Source organism: Cygnus olor, chromosome 3 (assembly GCF_009769625.2).
Source record: "Cygnus olor isolate bCygOlo1 chromosome 3, bCygOlo1.pri.v2, whole genome shotgun sequence".
Lineage (NCBI taxonomy): Eukaryota > Metazoa > Chordata > Aves > Anseriformes > Anatidae > Cygnus > Cygnus olor.
In genome coordinates, this window is record NC_049171.1 from 71,376,021 (window position 1) to 71,398,309 (window position 22,289).

At 43.0% G+C, this 22,289-nt stretch overlaps 1 protein-coding gene across 8 annotated transcripts in view; it reads right to left on the minus strand.

Annotated features, from left to right (window-relative positions):
* The window catches only part of UTRN (utrophin), a 374,743-nt gene that overhangs the window by 311,295 nt on the left and 41,159 nt on the right, over nucleotides 1–22,289 (minus strand). For all 8 annotated transcript variants that reach the window (XM_040553278.1, XM_040553280.1, XM_040553275.1 and 5 more), the window contains one exon: nucleotides 6,152–6,213. In XM_040553278.1, the coding sequence (XP_040409212.1) occupies nucleotides 6,152–6,213 (62 nt within the window). The remainder of the gene's footprint in view (nucleotides 1–6,151; nucleotides 6,214–22,289) is intronic.

Consider the following 22,289-nt stretch of genomic DNA (forward strand, 5'->3'; position numbering starts at 1 on the left):
AAGAAGCAATTACTTCCTTGCTTGTACCACAAAAACTGAACTGGGAAAAGAACTACAAGACCACCTTAGGTGATGTCTCCTTGGACAGATAAAATTGCCTAATCAATCTTTTTGATCTCTATTCTTGCATGATTAACACATTTAACTACGTAATTCTCCTGACCAAAAAAATCCCAGCCAAAACGTCTTCAGCTTCAGGTATCCCAGGTCATGTGAAATTAATTATCCCGAATAGGCATGCTTTTGTCTTTAAAAAGATTTATCACATTTGCTAAGAGTCAGCAGTGGAGCAGCAAAATGTCTTCACAAGTATGGGGTCAGACATTTATTATATGGTAAAACAACCCTTAGAGGAAAGAAGAAAATTAAGGTACAAAATTTTTGGAAGAGATCTATAGAACACACTGCTCAGAAAGTTAAACAAGACACTGCATTTATCACAAGAATTAATTCCTAGTGTAACAGAGGAGGGAATGTTTTAATTTTAAAGACACCTTTAAAGCCATCACATTGCAAAGCATTCCAAGTACAGGCTCACCAGTTTGTCCACTGCCCTGTCTTCTCTTTTCGTTATTTTCTTTGGTGTCCCACTAGGGGAGAGAACACATAAGAGCCCACGAAAAGAAATGCACAGGAGCCCCACACCAAACATTTGCTTTCTAGCCACCTTCACCAGAGCTCAGCCATGGAGGATTCAGTCTGTCCCTATGCTGCACCTCTGTCTCTTTGGTCTTTAACCAAGAAAAAAATTCTGGAAAAATCATAGAGCAGGAGAGAGCTTAAGATGCTTTAAGGTTGGGTGATGTGGCATATTAGCAAGTCTAGCTCCAAGCCCTGCCAGCGCTGCAACCGCTGGCCAGTGAAGATGTCAGGGCAGAAGCACAGGACCAGGGAAACCAGGATCACAGAAATACACGCAACAGGAATGCTGCGGCTGCAAGACTATAGGAGGCTGCTGTATACAAGAACAAGAAAATTGAGAGCTTGGTTAGGAAACGGAGGGAAGTACATGACAAAAATGGAAGGGAGAGAGAGCTTACAGGCACCCAAGCATTCTGAAGCTCCTGACACCTTGGAACAAAGTCCCCAGCCAGCTCCCATTCAACTGAGAATTCAACATTCATCTGCACCCAATGCCTACTGAAAATAAATAAATAAATAAACCCTGTGCCCTTTTCACTGAATACCATAAACATCTCCAGGGGTTTAATGTTCTCTCAGCAAGCACGACTTTCTTAACAATCAAGTGTTTTTTCCGTCCCTGTGGGAAAACTTCCCAAATGTAATGAAGATAGGATTCCCCAGGGAAAAGGAAAGTCTCAGTTTGCCCATGCTGGATCTGTGAGCTTCCTCTAGAGTGACAGCATGAAGCTCTGACAGGCTGTGACAGATCTGACTCCACAGACCTAAATTACGAGATAAGGCATCATGTTTCTTGTGCTGACTCCGGGTCCTACCTGCCAAGTTCAGGAACAGCGGAAGAGGAAAGTAACCCATCTGAAAGCAAACTTGGAAAAGGAATACCTTGGAAAATGAGAACACAAAAGCCAGCAGAGACTGTCTCCTGCCAGGAGATAAAGAAGACAAGACTAGGACTGCTTACACAAGAAGATGCAAAAATATTACTGACCACACAAGGATCAAATCCTGTAAGGGCTGGGAAGGTGAAGAGATGTAGAGTGGAAGAAGGGGAAAGGAAGGACAGACAGACCATGTCTGCAGTTTTGACAGGAAAAACTGTCTCTCGCTGGGCAAACAACTACACAACAAAGAAGAGGGAACAAGATAGGCAGGGTGACGGAAAACACAGATTTGCCAGGGTTTGCTGGGCAGTCAAGCTCTCTGACACAAGAGGTTGCAATTGTAAGTGAAGACAAAACAAGGTCACAGAAAGGAGGAGCTGTAAAGAAACAGGGCAGAAAAATCTGTACTTGCAGGGTCTAAAGTGGAACACAAGACTCCTGAATATTTCATTATGCCTATAAGATCTCCTAGAAGCCTTGCAGACTTGTCCAGACTGAAAATGCAAGTACCCTACCACTATGCTATTTGTCAGCTGAAGTGTCACACGTCTGTATGACTCAGCCCAGGCCTGCTGATGTGCCATGCAAATAGACTGAGATTGAAATTACTTAAGAGTTTGAAAAGCTCAAAATTAGGGTTGACAGCAAAATCTCTGTTCACTTCTGTTGTTTATGTGTAACAAATACTGTATGCATACACATTATCAAACTATTTCTGTACCTTCTCCTGGAGTACCTGACTTATACTGTACACAGGCTGGAGCTGCTCATGCAAGAAGCACTGTGCAGGAGAGCTACCTGGAAGTCCTGCCTTATTCCATCCTGTAGTAGAAGTTCAGAAGCACGTATCAAGTGCAGGAAAACATTGCAAGAAGGAAAAAGACTGGCACTATGGTTAATGGAGCAGAAAGCAATCCTGTGAAACTGGATTCAAACTCTACTTTTAGCCAAGAGTCCCTCTGTAACGCTAAACAGAATAACTTAAAACGTAATTTTGTAAGTAATCAGTAACCGTATGCAAGACTGAGACCTCCCTAGACCATTAAGCCCAGTCCTTGATGACATAGGCATCATCATCTTGAAGTCCCTTCTCTAGGCTGATGAAGCTCCATCTGAAAACCTATTATATATTTTAGATGGTTTGCTTGGGTCTGCCGAAAAGATGAACCATTTGAGGAGCTCTGGATTATCTGAAGATATTTCCAGAAATATCAAACCCTCTGGATAAGCTAATCAAGGTTTGGTTGGGTACTGAAAATTAGTAACTACTGATATTTACCTTTACTTGCAATGGCTGTAAATACACAAGACAGTCTCCTGCAATGCAGAAGGGTGCTCTGAAAATATATCCATTAAAACCTGCAAACTAGTAAACCTTAAAGTCACGGTACAACAGAAACTGAGAAAGATGCTACCTTTAGCTTCATGTCATGGTTTAGTAATGTTGTGTATACTAAGTGAATGTGTGTGGCCATATACTCAGCGAGCAGAAAAAAATACTAGATAATTGAGTAATAGATAACTGAAGATAATCTATTCTGAGTAACAAAGTTCAGCAGAAGAAGCAGTACAAGATCCTTTTCACTCCTGAAAAGTTCAGTAAAGCATACAGGTAAGGTACATTAATTTTAGCACTTTTTTCCCCACTTTTGACCTCCTGATTTTAGAGCCTGGACAGCCTTTTTTCAATGCACAGCCATAAATGCACAGCCACAAAAATAAAATCAAACTAATGCGAGAGGTGACACGGGAGTGTCAAAGACATAGAAAATACAATTTTAACATATGGTCTTCAAACATAATAATTATCCGTACAATTCGATGCATGAATTAGTGGGCTATACACAAAGAAACAGCTAAACCTGACTCCTAAAATTACAGTGGACAGAGCAATGGAAAAAGCATATAAGGAAAAACACCACATGTGGCTCAAGATAAAAGAGATATGCTGAAGTGTTCTGTGTTAGTATTTGTTTCAGTGTCAACTTCCCTATTGGTTAAAGTGTGGTAAAATAGATTATTTATCCAACAATTTTATAGTAGCTACAATCTACAAAACAGCTAGATTCACTTTAGTTTTAACAAAATATCCCTGCTACATAACCATCATAGGCTTGTGAGTTGCAGCACATATTGCTCTGCTGAGGTGAAGATTTCTGTAGTAAGCACTGAGGCTTTGTTGAGTGCATTTATTGACCTTAAGTCGCAATCCACTTTAAATGTACTTGTGCCTTCATTTCAAAAAATAAGTGTAAGTAAGATGCACTTAAAGTTTATATGAAGGGCACAAAAACAATTTACTGTACTCTAAAATAGAGCAAGAACTTTTATCTCGCTGAATAGTTGCCCAAAGCAGACGTTGGCACCTCCCAGCATACTCGAGCCTTACTGTGTATCAGTCATCTACCTATTCTCTGATGTGAGAACAGAGAGACACTACTTTTCTAGATCCTTTCTAAATCTACACTGAATTGGTTTGAATCAATCAAGTTAAATAATTTTGAGTACATTGTGCAATGGTATACAAAAATCCTAAAATTGCAAAAACAGGTTATAAAGCCTCAGTTGTTTATGTTTTGCATTTATGCATCTAAATGAAGAGGAACTATAAGACAGTTAATGTGGAAGGACAATTGAAATTCTTAGAGTAAAATTTACAATTCCACACAAAATTCCCCAGTTTCTCTTTCATTTTCTGCTAGAGAAGCCAGAAATATTCACCCAACCTCTAAAATATCTCAAGTCCTACTAAGTAGCTCAATCTAGTTCACAAAAGAGGAATTTTTAACAACTTGGTAAATGCAAAAACTTCAATAACACTAATCCATCTCTGTACTTTTTCAAAACATAGCTGAAACCAGACTTTCTTGCAGAGGGAGATTTCTGCTTAACACCAGCAATTTCTTTGCAATTCGAACTTCCCAGTTCATGAATCTTCATATATCTTGATCTTAATATGGAAATATAGGCATGCTCAAGTTTGAATTAGATATGCAGTAGTCAGGACTATGTCCTTTAATATAATTCTCTTCAATTATTAACATAGCTTTCGTAACTTCAGGTACTTTAATGGGCCATGAAGTCATCAAGTTATTTCAAATTCAACATCTGTCCACACCCTCTAGGCAGGGAATTCCAGGGACTAAGCAGGATCTGTGCAAATACATGACATAAAAGGAAAAGCCATTTCATACAATATTTCCGTAGGTATACAGGTATAAAAGCTGAAAACAATTGTATGTATGTCAATACAAATCACGTCCATGACGCATACAGGCAAGCCACATAACACATTCTCAGTATCACTACCATTTCCGTGTTCGTGCCATCTTTAAGCCAGGGTAAGTCTCTAAAAATAAGCCTTCCTTTCTCACCAAGTTTTCACTCCTTACATGATCCTGCCCTGCCTAACCCTGCTCCCGGAGGACTGTTCTTCTTTTTCAGCAGCAAAGGCAGAATAGAAGCAACCAGTTACGCATACGCGCCGCTCCCCTAAAGAGGAAACTAGCCAAGCATGCCTTGGATTAAGAGTGCATGATATCAGCTTTCAATCAAAAAAAAGCTAGGCCAAAAATGAATCAACCAAGGCCACAAGCCTTGCATTGCCCAGTGTCCTATTGCACAGGAAGGGAAGGAAGGTAAAACTTTTTTTTCTGCTGACCAAGAACTTCAGAAGGGCAATGCTCCAAAGGAAGCCACTCATTGCCATAGCACTGTCACATTGCTTTATTTAAAGGGCACCAACGTTCCTACTACGCTTGCACCAACTTTCAGTATTCCACACGCACGGCCCTTTTCATCAAAGTGGGATCACCGGGAGTCATCCTTATCCCACTTTCAGCACCATACTGGCTAGAAGAAAAAAAAAAGATTTTTCTCTCATCATAGCCCAGGTTCGTTCACACATTCAAACTATAAACGAGGGAAACTTCCCACAGGCACAGCATGCCTGGGCAATGTGTCATTTTTCACTATCAGCAGAATGGCATAAAAAGCAGGCTTTAAATAGCATCTCAAAGCAACCACCATTTCCTTTCTCTTCTCAAAGCATAAAACAAGAACCTCGATAAGTCTCAAATCAATAAAGAGAATTAGAAGAAGAAGTGTACAGCGTGAGAGCCAAGGAAAAATCAAAATGAGCAAGCAATTATACAAGATTTCACAGTCAAGACTCAAAGTAGCAATACTAGGTGGCCTCAACTGGAGGTGTGCAGAGTGTTTTGGATGAGTAAAGCTGACTCAGCAGCATGGAGTAAACACGGTGACTAGGGCTCAGAAGCTACTTTAATGCACTCATGCAAAAATAAACCGTTTAAAGTAAGAGGACTAAAATCCAGACACCACCATGCAGATGTCTATGTACTTGAAAATATTAACAAATAGAATCTTTCATTTTGAGTTTTTAAATCAGACGCATGGTATTTTTATGTTGTGACAAATGCTTATGTGCATGTGGAAAGATAGAAGGAATATATATTATTTTGTTTAGCAGAAATATGTTTTCATTAGGCATTCTGACACATTTATCTACGAGTATTCTACAGTAGTAAGAGCAAAGCCTAGGTAACCAATATTGTTCTAGGCAATACATCACAAAGAATAAAGAAGTATTTTCAAATTAATGTTACCTTGGAAAACCGAGCATTTATCCATTTTGTAAACGTCTTTTTCTGTACATCATTGTGTTCATCTGGAGAGAGAAAATAAGAAAACCATGAGTGAAAATGCATTCTTCTTCATCTTAGCTTGTTCAAAACAGGTCATATTAAACACTGCTCAGACTCAATGGCAGAGGTGTTGTATTTTTTTTAAACCCAACTTGTCAATAAAGCAGTTGAAACCTATACCTAACTTTGGTACTTGTGGAGTCATACAAGTGTTTCAGTCTTGACAGCAATCACAGCAACTGCTTTGCATTAGGCTTAGCATCTCAGCACTGGGGAGGACAAATACTTACCAAAATCACAGGCTTTTCGGTGAAGAGCTGCAGCCTATGAAACCATGGGCTTTTGATCTACAGACTTTGTCAACACTTCTTCACCCTGAAGCATTACTCTAAAAGCTGCTGAGGTACTTCCTTATGCTTCCAATGCAGATAATAGCTTCTTTCAGGAAGGAGACCACTGATCTCACATGTCCTGAAGGAATGGAGAATGCCACCACCGGGCACCAGCCAACAGCTGGAAGGACCGGGCAGGATGAGGAGGAAGGATGGGAGAGCAGCTACGGGTCCAAGTGCAGGGAGGAGCAGTGGCCTCCCGCTCAGTAGAGAGAAGATGGCTTTCCAGACTGTTTTTTTAAAAAGCCATTTAGAAGTCAGCTGTAGTTTTAGTAAGCCTGTCCCACTAAACCAGGCTGTCACCTCCAGCATAGCTCTGGCCATGCCGCAGAACACCTCTCAGGTAAAGCTACACTGAGCAGTGCTAAGGGCCAGGCAATGCCTCATCACCTGCACTTAAACAGCAGTGAATTACCTGCTGACTACAGACCAGACAAAGGAAGTTCACACACCATGAATTTTCAGGCCTGCCTGCTGCAGCCAACAAGGAAAAGAACTGGATGTGTGTAGTCTCTCACAGGCTTTAACCTCCAAACCCATGCAGTGGACCCCAGCCAAGGCAGGCAGTGCCTTCCACTGGGCAAACAGTCAGAATCACACAATGGTTTGGGTTGGAAGGGACCTTACAGGCCATCCAGTTCCAACCCTCTGCCATGGGCAGGGACACCTCCCACCAGACCAGGCTGCCCAAAGCCCCACCCAACCTGGCCTTGAGCACCTCCAGGGATGGGGCATCCACAGCTTCTCTGGGCAGCCTGTGCCAGTGCCTCACCACCCTCTGAGGGAAGAATTTCCTCCTTATACCTAACTTAAACCTACACTCTTCCAATTTAAAGCCATTCCCCTTTGTCCTATCCCTACCCTCCCTGACAGAGTCCCTCCCCAGCTTTCCTGCAGGTCCCCTTTAGGTACTGGAAGGCCCCTATAAGGTCTCCCCGGAGCCTTCTCTTCTCCAGGCTGAACAACCCCAGCTCCCTAAGCCTGTCTTTATAGGAGAGGTGCTCCAGCCCCTTGATCATCTTTGTGGCTCTCCTCTGTTCTCATTCAATATTTCCACGACACCTGCAGCCCAGGTCAATACTTCCAGTCTGACAGCTGCAGCCCAGATCAGTCTCCAAAAGGCCTTCAAAACTCCGTGAACCTCTTGACAGCCCAGCCCAGAGATTTGCGTCAAGGCAACCCACAGCCCGCTACTGCCCTGGTGGTTTGTTTGCAAAACGTCTTGGTGGCAGCTGGCACAGATTGCCCCAAGCCCTTCACTGCAACAAGGCATGTCCCACCACGATGTTCACAGCCATGACCACCAGGTCCCTTCACTAGGATGAAGCCATAACAAGACCGGACTGAAACTTGCAAGTGTTCCACTTCATGAAATCATGAAGAGGGCAAAAAATACACACAAGCTGAAGAGAAATGAGATTATGATTAAAAGGCACCACTTAAAAGATTATACACTTCAAAAAGCAGCAGTTGAGACTGTTCTATAGTAACATTTTACTTACAAATAGAGATTTATTTTTTTTTTAAATAAAAGTCACAGAATATGACCAGATGATGTGAAGGACCTCAAAATTTCTTCTTTCTTGCCCACCATGCACATCTGAAACTGATGCCATCTCTAACGTACCTACCCACAGATATGTGGGCTACTGGTGCACTGGAACAAGTGACCACGTGTTTGTTTTAATATAACAGACATGAATAAGGAAGGCTCAGCTGAGACAAGAGAAGCCACACTAGTAAGAAATGGGGTCTCACAGCAGTTTACATTTAATAAGCTTTATGAAAAATTTTGATATCAATTTAGAATACAGCCTCAGTTCTGAGTTCCTTTGAGGTTACCACTCAAAAAGTCAGCTTATAGCATGAAAAAGAGTCCATGCCTCCTGCAACACAATGGACAGCAGTCATTTCACCTGTGCTTCTCTTTTTTGCCATCTAGAACTGATCGAGCACAGTCTTCTCCTCAGCTGCACCTTAAGCTCAACCAGAAATCCAAGATAGCCCAAGAAAATGTTTTTGTCAAAGAGATACCTACAGTACATAAGCATCGGGTCACGCTTAAAACACCTGTTTAAGATTCTAGGTGGCATTGTGGGGGACAGTTATCTAAAAGACCTCACTAATCCTGTTGGACTCCCTCAGTGAAACAGCATTCCTTGATGTTGAAGACAGGTAGGATCTACCAGCAGGATATTCTGTGCCAAACGCTCATCTCATAGGATCAAGCGCAGGATCAAGATTTAGAACTCCAAATATAACAGATATTTAGACTTTTTTTTTCCTCCAACTTTTTGTTCAAGAGACAGGAACAGACTGCATTATTAACTGACACTGCTGAACTGAAAACCTAGCCTTGCACAAAATTCAGTCCCACAGTCTGGCCACCTCCTGATAATGCACAGTAATTGCAAATACTATCTGTACAGAACACATTGACTTTTAAATGTCACTCTCTTTTTAAGCATCATTCAGTAAGCTCTTTTCCTTTTCTGCTGATACCCCCAAGTACATACACACCGGGATGCTTTCCTAAAGCTAGGTCTGCCTTTTCACTTCCCTAAGCTTTTGTGAAAATCAAGAAGAGAAACCCTGAAGTTTGGGGGTTTGCATTCTTTTAACATCGCTAATCCTTAAGACGATAAAGGCAAATTGCAAAGGAGACCAAAACTAGCTGCAGTGACTGTGGTAAAGGGTAAGAGCAGTTCTGAAAATGGCCATGGATGTGTAAGTGCTGCGTGCCAGGAGCTCTGCACAGCCCAGGCCTTAGGGGCCTTGGCCCCTTCCAGGCACAAGTGCAGCAGGAGGCAACACCTCTTGTCCCACTCCTCTTGTCCAGCTCCTCTTATCCCACTCCTCAGCATCCCACCAGCTCCAGCAGTCCAGGCCTTGCTCCTGCTGCTCCTCCCCTCCAGCCCCAGTTTGCAAACCTCAGGCCCAAGTCAATTTAAGTGCTCAGACTACGTGCACTGCAGTTGCACATGTGACATTTACTAAAAACCCAGCCCCTTCTCCCTCAGTGCAAAATGAAGGTTTCCTAGGGAGGGGGAGAAAAACAAATTTAAAAAAAAAAAACATGACTTCAACACAAATTGACTACTTCAATGGAGACAGGAGCAATATGAATTTATACACTGCATTACCTCTTCAGTATCAGAGCATCCTTTCTGCTTTGGTTAAGCAAGAACCTGGAACCCACACGGCCCTTGTCTCTCTGACGCATTCTGCTTGGCTCTAAAACCCACAGGGGATGCTTTCCTGGCCAGGCCACCCTTTCACGTTCACTTTATAAGAGCCTGTGAAACTAGGATTTTTGTAATTCAACATTATAGCTAGGGTTGTGTCAAGCTTTCTGCTATAAATCGTCGGAAAGAAACTTGAAACCAATATACTGGTGCTTTGTTAACAGCAGCGACAAGTTACTTTATCCCCAAATTAATTTTCTTTAGATTCCTACGAGTCTGTAAAGCTAACCCCTGGAGGCTGACTTTATGACTCAGATAACAAATTAGCTATATTCAGTCAAAGAACAGTATTACCATTCAACGAAGCACATGGTACTACATACCATCAATTTCTCACACAAGACATTAAAAATGTCAGCAAGTTGTAGCCAAGCGCGAAACGAATTCAGCAAGTTGCTAAAATATTTGTGTTTCCTTTTGCACTGCCACAGCCTCGATGAATAAGACTGCATGACAGCAAAGGACGGAGTGTGGGCCAGCTTCTGTTTCATCATCCTACCAATTGTTTACTCTAAAATAAGTTTCTGCCTGCCCTCCAGTCACTTAATGGGCTTGTAATAGCTGATGTCAGAACAGTTTGTTCCTTTAAGAAGAAATAAAAGGAAACCGAACACACACACACACACACAAAATTAAACTCTTGTGATGACAACAGAGAAAAGCAAAGCTTCCTACTCCGGATGCTTGTTTGCTATACAACACGATGCACATCCATACAACCGGAGCACGCTCACAACAAATGTCTCTGGTGAACAAGTGCCCCGATGTCCTGGCATTCGGTCGCCCCCAGTAGTCACTTTTACGGCCTTACGTACCTCCTCCGCCCAGAGCACTGTCCCATAATTGTACTGGGGCACTTTGAAACTGCCGTTCAAGTACAAGTTATTACCTTGCAAATATCATGTTCAGGAGCAAAACGATCTAAAAATAGAGAGGTAAAAACCAAAAACCTCACTGGATTGTGGTTTGCCCTTTATTTAACCTCCACTTCGTACTGAGAGCCAGCTTCCTTATTTCCCCAAAATGCGTTATGTGCTTACATGACAGAACTGCGCTATTCAGTTTTTGAAAGACAAAACTTATCACACCCAAAATAGCTGGCAGAGCAACACTTACAATGAAAGTGCCCTGGAGAAGTGTAGAGACTAGACTAGGCAAATCTGCACATCATTTGCCAACCAATCTAGCACAAGATACCAAGGGTCATCTCACATTTTAAGACTTAAATTTGCCTTCCCCACCTCTTTACTTAAGTTCTCACTTAAGCTCAGTGAAGGAATTTAGAAATAAAAGAAGGAATTAGCCTGTGGGTTTCAATTAAGAAACTAGGAATTAAAGTTAGAAACATCCCTTTGCCTTCAGGCAAGCAGGAGCATCTATCACAGGCACTGCCCCACCCAGGACTAGCACGCACCTGCCAACCTGACATTAACAAGAAGAGGAGGTTTTATTCTCACATGCAAGATTTTCTGGACTTCAAAAACATTTTGGAAGTAACTATCTCTGTCAAACAAACTCAGACTAATTCACATATAAAAAGACATAAAATAAGCATTGAAAATGTAAGGGTGGAAACCAGAGTATTTTTATCCCCCCTAGCATAAAGCCAGGCAAACCACAAAGCACCAGAGTTCACGACCACGTAGCTCACAGAACCTCCATGCTCATCTTGAGCACTGGGCCCTGACTTCATTAACACCGAATAAGCCTAATTAGCAGCTCTTTTTTTGTGCGCGTTTTGTTGTTCTTGTTCTTGCTTTCGAATAAACAAGAAGTGAAACTTCAGGTTGTGCTGCAGATCCCTCTGCCGTCACACTGCCGTGACAAAGCAAATGGCTCCAGCAGCAAGGTACCCGCTTTGTAAGCTTTGGCCTTCACGCTGCAGCTTCAATCCCTGCAGCCGGTGGGCTGTACAATGGTTTCCTTCATCCTGCCCCTCTCCATCAAACCCCAGCAGCTGGGCAAGAGCACAGCTATAAGAATAGTTTCTCTGACAAAAGAGTAATGGCGCCTGTCTACAGCAACTCCTGCACAAAACGCAGTTGCCCAAGTCATAAATTCTCTGTACAGACCCAACTACAAAATAAGCACTGCTAAAAAAAACAAATAGAAAACCTTGCACCTCGCTCCCTGGTGGTTCCCAACAGACACCGTCTGAAACAAACCACCACAGACCAGTAACGAGGAACCCCTGTGGTTCTCACTGAAGTGTGCTGTGAGTCTAAGCTAAATTGGATTTACTTCACAATAAAAAAGAAAATCCCCCAGCAACTGATAACTTAGAAGAAGGCATCCTCACAGCTGAAGCAATATTAAAATAGCTGTTCCCATACCTCCCAGCAAAAACAATCCAACACACCACGCTGCCGGTCTCAGCGCGTTGGAATGATGTTTAGAAGGAACACAAAGCTCGGAGACAGAAATAATGCTGCCACGCCACACAGCAGGCCTGCTCCAACTCCCACGCTCGTCAGCCAGCAACCCGACTGTTTCCATGTAATGGCAGTGCCAAACCAACAATCCCAGACAAGGTGCCCCAAAACCTACACGGGGCTGCTCCAGAAGGTGTGTTACAGCTCCCCGTACCCAACAGGAGCAAGGAGCAGCACAAGAGCAGGCTGGAGGCAGCGGTGCAGGTGGAAGAGGCTGGAGAGAGGGGAGGCATGCACTTTGGGCTCTCTCCTGCCCTAACCAGGCCTCCCAGGTTGGTCCCAGAGCTGCCACAGCTTTGGCGAGTTGTGCTGCCTGCCTGTGGTAAGCCAGCTGCAAGAGAAAACAGACACGGGGGTGACAGCAAACATTGTGCTCCACAGGCAGACCCGAAGGAAGACCCCGATCACTTGGGCAGAGCTCTCTAATGACAGGCTCCCCACTTCTCTCCATCAGCTCCCTAAGTTTTGGTCAAGCCAACCAGCATCAGCTCCCAGTTTAAAGAAAAATGACTGAAATAAAGGTATCCCAAATACCTCTATAAAGAGGGTGACTGTCTCGGATAACACGCCCTGTAGATACCAAGGGACAAGCATCACCCACAGGGACAGGAGGAGGAAGCCCCTCTCACCGTCTCCCCAAGATCCTAGCCAGCATGGCTGGCACATGGGAAGAGGGGAGAAGGGGGGACAGTTCCTGTCCAGTTCTGGCAATCGAGATGTTTCCAAGCAGGCAAACACTGAGGCATTGAAAGAGACAGAGTAAATCTTCAGGCATAATAAAAAGGTAGCAATTACAAACTAGATTTACTGCAGCTCTGTTTGTTACAAACACAGATCAGGTCTCTGCATTTCTGAGGGGTTACAGAGAAAACGGAATCGCTTTCTCCAAGTTCATGTTAGCCATCTGCCCTTTTTTCTCTGTCCAAGTTAGAACTATTATTAGGCTCACTTGCATTTGCGGAGGTGATTCATAGGATATAATGTCAGAGGGATCATTATGATCATCTAGTGTAATCTCCTGCATAACACAGGAGCCATCCCCACAAAAAGCCCATCTGCATACCAGAAGGAAGCAGACACAACAGATGTTAGAGACCCTGTGCAGACCCAAGTAAGCAGTACTGCTAGGGCAGGGAAGGAAGCCAAGCCATAAACTGAACATACGCAAATTTCTGCTACTTACAGAAGAGTTTTAGGTTGGACAGACATCACAAACAACCTTGCTGAACATCTTCAGGAAACAATGTTCACAGTACAAAAGACTTAATGTCATTTTCCAGCTAATGTCATACTTTGTGGCAAACTTTCTTAGAAAAAAATAACAAATCTTGCACACAGTAGTAAATTTTTCAAAAGTTTTCTTTTTCTCCAGTCAATTATTAGATTTGATGTGGCAGAGAGAAATACAACAATATCCCAGAGGCAACCGTTCAGAAGTACTATTAAAGACACAATATACTCCATGTGTTGCTCTTCCTGGTCCTGGAGCTCTGCCCAGGGCCCACACCACTTGCGTCAGGCCATTTGCTGGCTGCGGTAAGGACAAGTGGCTGTGCTTCAGATAACAAAAACCGAGCTGCATGGATTGTATTGTTCTGTGACAGGCAGGTAAAGACAGGAGCACTCTGCCAAGTTCTCCTTCAAAACACTGAACTTCCATCCCCTCATAGACCAGTCTTTTATCCCATCTCTGTTAACCCAGACATTTTCTTATTTCCTGTTCCAAAATCCCAACATCTGTAGTCCCAAATCCCCCTAATCCCCTATTCTGTCTTCTCATCCCAAATACCAAAATATTTCCCAACCCTTCAGAGCTGCCCATACTTCTCCCAGGCTTTCCCATCCATCTCTCCCTACTCATCCAAAATCTCCTTCCACCACAGCCTTTCACCATTCTTGCCCTAAACGTCTCTGGGTCAACAGCTTGCCCTATACGAAACCAAATCACCTCCTGAGAAGTCAACTGACAATACATGGCTCCTGCATATTACTAATGTGCTCCAATTTCCTAAGAAGTAGACTAACGATGAATGCTTGGCTTCCTACACATTACTACATGACGCACTGGTATCAACTCCTCCCCACAAGTTCTCTGGTCTCTCGCTGCAAGCTCCCATCCACTCCTTCAGCACACCGGGTAACAGCAGCACACAGTAGGACATGTACCAGACCGTACCCCCTCCACACACAGACAGACCATCCACTAGGGAACAGGAAAGACATCTACACGTTTAAAAAAATCCACCACCACCAAAAAGCCTCTTCAGCAGAGGCACTGTGTTCAGGGCCTCGTCTTCCATCAGCCACCGATTTTTCACACTGTAGCTATTTAGCTAGCTTTGTGACAATAAAATAGGTTCAAATCTCCTACTGGTTAATCCAAATCAATACTGGTTAATACTAATCAATAATTTTCAGAAGTATATGCTGTTAACATGTTGAAAAAAATTACATAAATGCTATGTAAATGTTTCTGTGAGTTAATTAGGTATGACCTGATACAAACGATATAGGTGCCATTTCAGTGACAGCAGCATGCAGGCTAAGAGTTACTTAAAAACAAATGGAATGTGCAATCCTATGGAATTTAAGTCTTTTCTACTAATCCAGTATATAAAACATTCATAATGGAGCAACTAGAGCAGCTGAGTTCTGCAAAGTCAGGGTAGTAGTTTTCTGGGTCTGATTGCCCTAAATTCCTGACAGAATTTGGAAATTCAGTTTTAAGACCAAAAAAAAAAGCACATAATTGGGTTTCAACCATGGAAGATGTTGTTTTGTTTTGAACTTCCCAGTACTAATTAACTTAAGATTTTAAAAAAGAGATCAGTGAAGAATTGTCTTAGAGCAGTAAGCTGTCACTTGGAACAAGATCTCTTGACAAAGAGATAGACAATTAACAGCTATATTGCATTTATCTGTTGCAACACTGTAAGCATTAAAATCATTAAATGCGGTACCATTAAAGGCCTTTTGCTGTTTTCCTACTAATAATACCTCAGGCCATCTTGCAAGTATTACTCAAGCTTCATCATCCACATGAGTCCAGCCCTGTCCACACTTTTCCCAGGAAATCTCTGGCAAACTTTTGCATTAGTGTTTTCAGAGAAGTCACGGACTGATCATCTAGTCCAGCTACAACAAGCTGCCCAGAGCCATGTCCCATCAGGCTGTGACACCTCCTAGGAGGAAGGCTCCACAACCTCCCCGGGCAGCCTGCGCCAGCGTTTTCTTAAGCGTGAGTGGAATTGCCTCAGCTTCAGTTTGTGCCCGCTGCCTCTTGTCCTGGCTCTGGGCATCCCTGAGAAGAGCCTGGCTGTGCCTTCTTTGCAGCCTCCCTTCGGGTATTTATGTGCAGTCATGAGATCCCCCTGAGCCCCCTCTTCTCCAGACTGAGCCGCCCCAGTTCTCTCAGCCTCTCCTATGAGGAGGTGCTCCAGCCCCTTCACCATCCTCCTGGCCCTTCATGGGGCTCACCCCGGTATGTCCACGCCTCTTGTACTGGGGAGCCCAGAACAGGACACAGTACTCCAGGTGTGTCTCACCAGTGCTGAGTAGAGGGGAGCATGTCTAAGAACATGCAGCATGCCTGTTGTAAAGGCAAGGAATGGAAGAAAGGAGGCAAGCTCCTGTTTCACTGAGCACTGCTTATGCCACCACAAACAAGTACACTGCGTGAGGTTTCACAAACATGTCAGCATCTACCTTAAAGCTCAGCGAGTGACTTGCGGGAAAGCTGCTCCCTGACAGTTTCACTTCACAGACCGAGTACCGGAAAGCTTCCACGTTCTTCTGTGGCCAACTCAGAGCCATTTATTCACAGCATTACATGCCTCAGTTCTTCACAACCAGGACTCACACCAAACCACATTACTCTTACTAATCCCCAGTGCAGGCAATGCTTGAAGACAGAATACAGGGAAGGAGCAAGCCCCAGGCCCAACGTATTCCTCAAACTGACCCCAGCAACAACATGGAGCCTGGTCCTTACAGAAAGCAAACAGGCAAATAAGAAAAAAAGGCATAAATTGTTTATTTTGTTCCCAGACATGTTAAGTCTGAACTTCATTAGCTATTCCATTGTTTTCTCAAGGATCAGAGTCATGCTGATGCCTGTAAATTATTTACCTCAGCCTATTAACCTTTGTAATTACTAAGAGGAAGCCTGACATGTAGAAGGTTTAAAGGAAGCCCATGAAATTCATTTGCCCTAGTGGTGCTCTAAACATAAAGGGGAAGCAAACAAAATAACAAATAGGATGACCGAAGAACTAAAATTCAAATACCTGTAAGAGCGAGCCACACCAGCAGTGCTCTCATTTCTACTCCTAAAACACTACTGCAAGTTCACCACCACAGAAACTACGACCGTAAATTAACCTGTTCCTCCTATCTTCACAGGACCTACCTAAAACACATCAAGTGTTTTGCACTGTTACCTAGTACTAGTGAGGAAGATGAAGCACAAGGCATGTCCATCTCTTGAGATAAACTGAGTATTTCATTTCCCAGCCACATTCTTTTGCTGGTCAAGGAAAACTGACATTGCCCCACTGGGGATTAGGAAACCTTTGTGCAGAGAAGCATGATGCAGATCAAAACTTTGAACAGTCTGTATGTAGAAGAATTACTATTGCTCCAGAAGCAAGAAGCACCACAGTCATAAAGGTGAATTATCCAGTTCATGTACTTACAGAGACACCTTAATAAGGAAAGAATGAAAGAGAAAGTGAAATGAAGCAGTCAGAAAGGTCCTTTCTTACGCCTTCTGGCAAAGATGAGAATTTTCTCCTTTGTCACTTGATCCGATCAGCAGTAGGTTGAGGCACTGCTATTCCTACATCCTAATTAAACTCATGTTTCCTTCCCTGGCTTAGTCATTAATTAGCCCCCAAAGTTGAACCCCCTCCTTGATTAACTGCCTTGGAAGTACGTACATATCCTGCAATTGTCAAACAGAATTTATCTGGAATGCATTAAAATAAGTATTTATGCAATCAAGCAAGACACTGATCATCAGCGGGAGCCTACACAAGACTTCTCACTTCATTACAGAAAGCTCCTGTGGGACACACCGCTCCTAACAGGGTGCCCAAAATTGCAGAGTGTACAGGAACAGAACAGTGAAGCAACCAAAGCTTAAAGCCTGTCATGGCTTTGGCAGAACCCAAGCCAAGGAATTTCAGCAGCCAATTGTTTAGGTAAAGGATTATGTGTACATAATCCTGATCCCTGTGCTTTTATTATTTAATGGCCAGCTTTTAGGTGCACTGTGATGAAATCTGTAATAATGTGGGTTTTAAGTACCGTCACTAACACATCGCAAGGTTTTGTGAGGGCATGTGAAATCTGGAACACATTTCACCTTTGCCAGCCTAGAAACTGACTACACAGAAAGTAAGCTCGCCTAATGAAAGCGGGTAATTACGAATCAGACTCCTACCACCGCCTCCAGCAACATCTTCAACAGATCAGTTATGATCACAGGCGTAAGCCTCTCCTGGGCGCGTGTTCGGGAAGGGTTCTTGCACTGCATCCCGGCTGGTCGGCAGTCACGCACCACACGGGCTCGGGGTGGGCAGCAGCTGCCAAGCTGGGGCAATCCAAGGGCTCGCTGTCCCCAGCTTTCTGCCCCACCTGCTGCCAATGGCAAACGTCCCGGCAGCAGGGCAGGTGGTGCCTGCACCTCGCTGAGGCTGAAGTCTTCCATTTTTTTTTTTTAAGATCTACCCAGGAATTCTTCTGAAGAAGGACTATTTCCTACGAAAATTTGTATCCTTGTCTTTGAATGACCTCTGAAATGAAAATTAGCTTACAACACAGGGAGAAACATTGTCAGCCTTAGTCTAAAGAAAGTTTTTAACCACCAATAGGTACAAGTCAGCACCTAAGCACTGACATACCCTGCTAAGTTTTGGTCCAACACTACATTGCCTTGGTATACAAAAAACACCTACGTACATCACTCGTAACAAACCTCTGGCATAGCCAAAGCTGTGTCAAGGAAAAAACTTTGGCTGGTTTAAATCATTTATTTTGAAGAGAAGAATATAACTACATGGCAAGTCAATTTCTTCTGCCAGTGAGCAAGGAAGGCTATACAGCAGAGCAGAAGAAAAAAGTATGAAATACAAACTCTATCATAAACGCTTTTGTCAGATACAATTTCCTCAATTCAAAGGTTCATCCTGAAATGCAGAGTATTTGGTCTAGGATATTTTAATCGATAGAAATACTTAGACCTTCACAGTGTAGTACTAGCTTAAAAACATGATCAGCATTTAAAAAAAAAGACAGGACAGCATCACCATTGCTGAGTCACACAAGGCAAGAGAGAATTTCTCCAGAAGCTTTCACACCACCACCCTCACCCCACCCCAGAAAGAAAAATTTGGAAGTAGCATCAAATAACGTTACTTAGTACAAACAGTGGGGACTGAAAAAACATTTCCAGCAAACCGCCCAAAACAAATACGTGACAGAAGCACAGCTAAAACAAGAGCTGGGCTTAAAGGCACAGCTAAGTACTACAGCAGTGGCGGATTGGCTCTGAGCACCTTAGTGCCAGCCCTGGCTGTCCCGAGAGCTGGCCACAGGCCATGCCCATCGGACCTGCCCACGAGAGCACTCCCAAGCGCCTGCCAGCTCCAGCGAAGCACAGCCGGATCGCTCCGATGCATTTGAGCAGGTTGTGAAGGGGCTGGATTAATGTTTATTCATTCAGAGGTGAAGGGGCAAACAAGGGCAGGAGAGGACATGAGGAAAAAGCAGATATACGGTCCTACAAGCATGCAAAAGGACTGGCTCTTTATCAAAGCAAAGAGAATCACTTTCATGTGGTTTCCCAACGGCATTAAGAGAGACTTGCTTTCTATTTAACACGTAGTTGCACTTCTCTGAATGGAGAAGCTACCGTAACAAATTACCTCGTGCACATTTACAAGACTTCCAAATTTCAAAGTCTCAATAAAATAATGCACTTAACCCATCACAAAGCTCAGTAGGAAGTAAAAACAAAAACACGCACCTCGCAGACTGCAGGTTATGGAAATAGAATGGAGCACATTAACACAAGTAGGAGGAGGAAGGTTTCTGAAACATGAGAAGGACGTTACCATCTCAAAAGGATGGAGACGCATCAACAGGGTGAAAGACAGGTACAAAACAGAAGTCACAGGTCCTTAAGACGCTATAGCCCCTACATGACCTGCCTTTGAATTGTTGGTTTTATATACTATAAACTAGAGGGGGGGAGAAAGGGGAGAATGTATCTAGAAAGTACTTAACCCAATTTTAGATCTTTTTCTAGAGATGTAAAAGATTTTTAAAATGCAGAATGTCTACCTGTTTATTATTTTTACTACCACCAGTAATTTCAGTACTCCTGCATCACAAAGGTCAAAACTAAAAATAAGATTATTGCTAAAATTTGCTTTCAAGTTTTTGCATTTCACCTTTGTATTTGCAGATGCACGATCAATTCCAAGAGCACCACGCACTGTCATCTGGACTTCATAAAAGAGAGGAGCCTAACAGCAGCGCTGCTCATTCTGCACCTGGTAACAGGTAACCTACAGCAGGAACAGGTCAGAGAACCTCAGCTGGATGCATGGTGTACTGGCCCCGAGTTAAACAGCAGGACTCTTGCAGAGGCTTTTCACCAAGGTTTCTTCCCCCGCCTGAACTCACAAGGGCAGCGCAGTGAATCTGGAATACTCCGCAACTTTAGTTCATGCACAGGCTTTGAGTTTGTTTTCATTTTTTGTTTGTTTTTAATCCTGCTCTAAAGTTCCCAGCAATGTGAACTTGCAGTGACACACAGATATATGCAAAGAGGAAAAAATTATGCGACCTAAATTGGCGGGGGATAGTCAGTAATTGTGCCTTCAAAGACAACCAGAGAGGAAGATAGCGCATACGAGATGTTCAAAAAGTCAGCTAATGTCTGGCTGCTTAGCGATTGCCAAATACTTACAACACTTAACAGTGTTATCAAGACTGCATTTTAGTCAGATTCCATTTTCCACCTACATAGCTCTTTTAAGTTGTTCCACATTACTGTATCATCTCAAACCACTATAATATGATTACAGTTGAAAACACTGAATGCATTAATACTAAACGGCCACTCCAAGATGTTTCTTCAGCTGCTTGTTGCTTTGGTCAACAGTCCCAAAAAGCAATCACAAAATCATTTAGGTGTTTGTGTGTGCGTGTATGTGCATTTGAGTTTTGTTGTTGGTTTGGTTTCATATGTTTTTCACCTACAACACACTGACATAATTCACATATTGCAGAGCAGATCTTCACATCTGGACCTGTAATTCAACGTCACCCACTGCTTCTGATTTTCCACACTACTGCTATGCTAAGGCTACTCTTGAAAGCCATAGTATTTTGTTAACCAGAGCAAACAAGCAAAGCTACTGTATAGAAAACAGAAAATAAATGTACTAAAGCTACAAAGCAGCAAGGAAATGGGAAACAGTAGTAGTGACATACAGAAGAGCTTGTAAACTCATGCACACAGCTGTCTGAAACATGGATCAGGCCACAATACACTGCTCATATTTCAGATTGTCCACTGCTGACACATAGGACCAACCTGTGGCAGACGAGGGATCATTTGCAAAACCCAGGTATTCATGAAGCCTACCACATGACAGTCACAAGGAAGGAATTCCTGCAACTGCACATTTCGTCTGCGAGTTGGCATAGCAGGACCAAAAGGTACTTTGAATAATCACAGTCACCTACCTGCTGCCTGCTCTAGTAGCACAAGAAATGTTATCACTGTTCAACATGTTTGCAAATGAAAATTCTCTCTTGAAGGGTAAATCCAGGTGGCTGTAAGCTACACAGTCTTTCCTTTGTTATACAATTATGTTACAAAATGCTGCTATCATTTCCACCTAAAATCATGCAGCCCAGCTAGCAAGGGCTCTGGAAATGCTAAAAAGGCAGTTTGGACTGCACTATGGCTTCCTGGCTTTGTCCTGCAGCATCTTTTCAGTTTCACTACAGACTGGCATGACTGGCTGCACAAGAACACTTTTGCAAGCTTCTGTTTATTGAGATACAGAACTCCCAAATGTTTTAGATGACAAGTGAAAATTGAGTGAAAGAAAAGTCTGAAAAGTAAGGATCACCAGGGTGTCAAAGAGACAACCTCTGAGGAGGCTAGAAAAAGGAATATATGTGAAGAATTTTGCTCTCAAAAGAATTAGTGTGACTAAGTGCTGACTTAGCAACCTATTGTGCCAGCTTGAATTTTGGTGCATTTAATTACAGCCCTCTACACGCAAGAGACTTGTCTGCAGTCCTGCAGAGATAAGTATATGAGGAAAAAAAATAAATAACAACCTGCCAAAGACTAAATAAATAAAAGCTCAGAAGCTTTAGTCTTGTCTATAATCAGAGTCACATTGTTCCACGTTTTCTATTCATGTCACAATGCTTCTCTATTATTTCTCAAGGCTTTACATGGCTATAGAAAGAAAATAACAGCAACGAAGGGTGACTACCAGCCTTTACACCCTTCAAATGCAGAATGTAATTTGGGATCACTAAGGGAGAAGATGACAAAACTCCAGCTGCCAGGCTGAACTGCTTGCACCTCCTGCACATGAACATTTGGGAGGGGAAGGGGGGAAAAGTTCTTCCAGAACAGAACGAACTCTACCTTTAACAGAGTGAAAGAGATCCTTACAAGAAAGCAGCATATGTGAACACCCGTTCTGGGACAGGTGGGGGGAGGACGGGGATTACAAAAAAACAAGAATGGGCAAGGGTGAAACATGATGTTTGTATCTATTCTATCACGTCATCTCCAACCCAATGACACAGGTTCATCATCTAGCTCATGGATTATGTCAATCCCCAAACCACAGAACAGCAGAAAGGAATTTAGGGAGGGGGTAAAGTGTAAAAATTATAGTATCAGGAAAGAAAAGCCTGAGAAATTGAAGATATTTACCAAAGGACTTCAAAGAGGTACTTCAACATAACTGAAAAGTAGGAAAGAGAGATC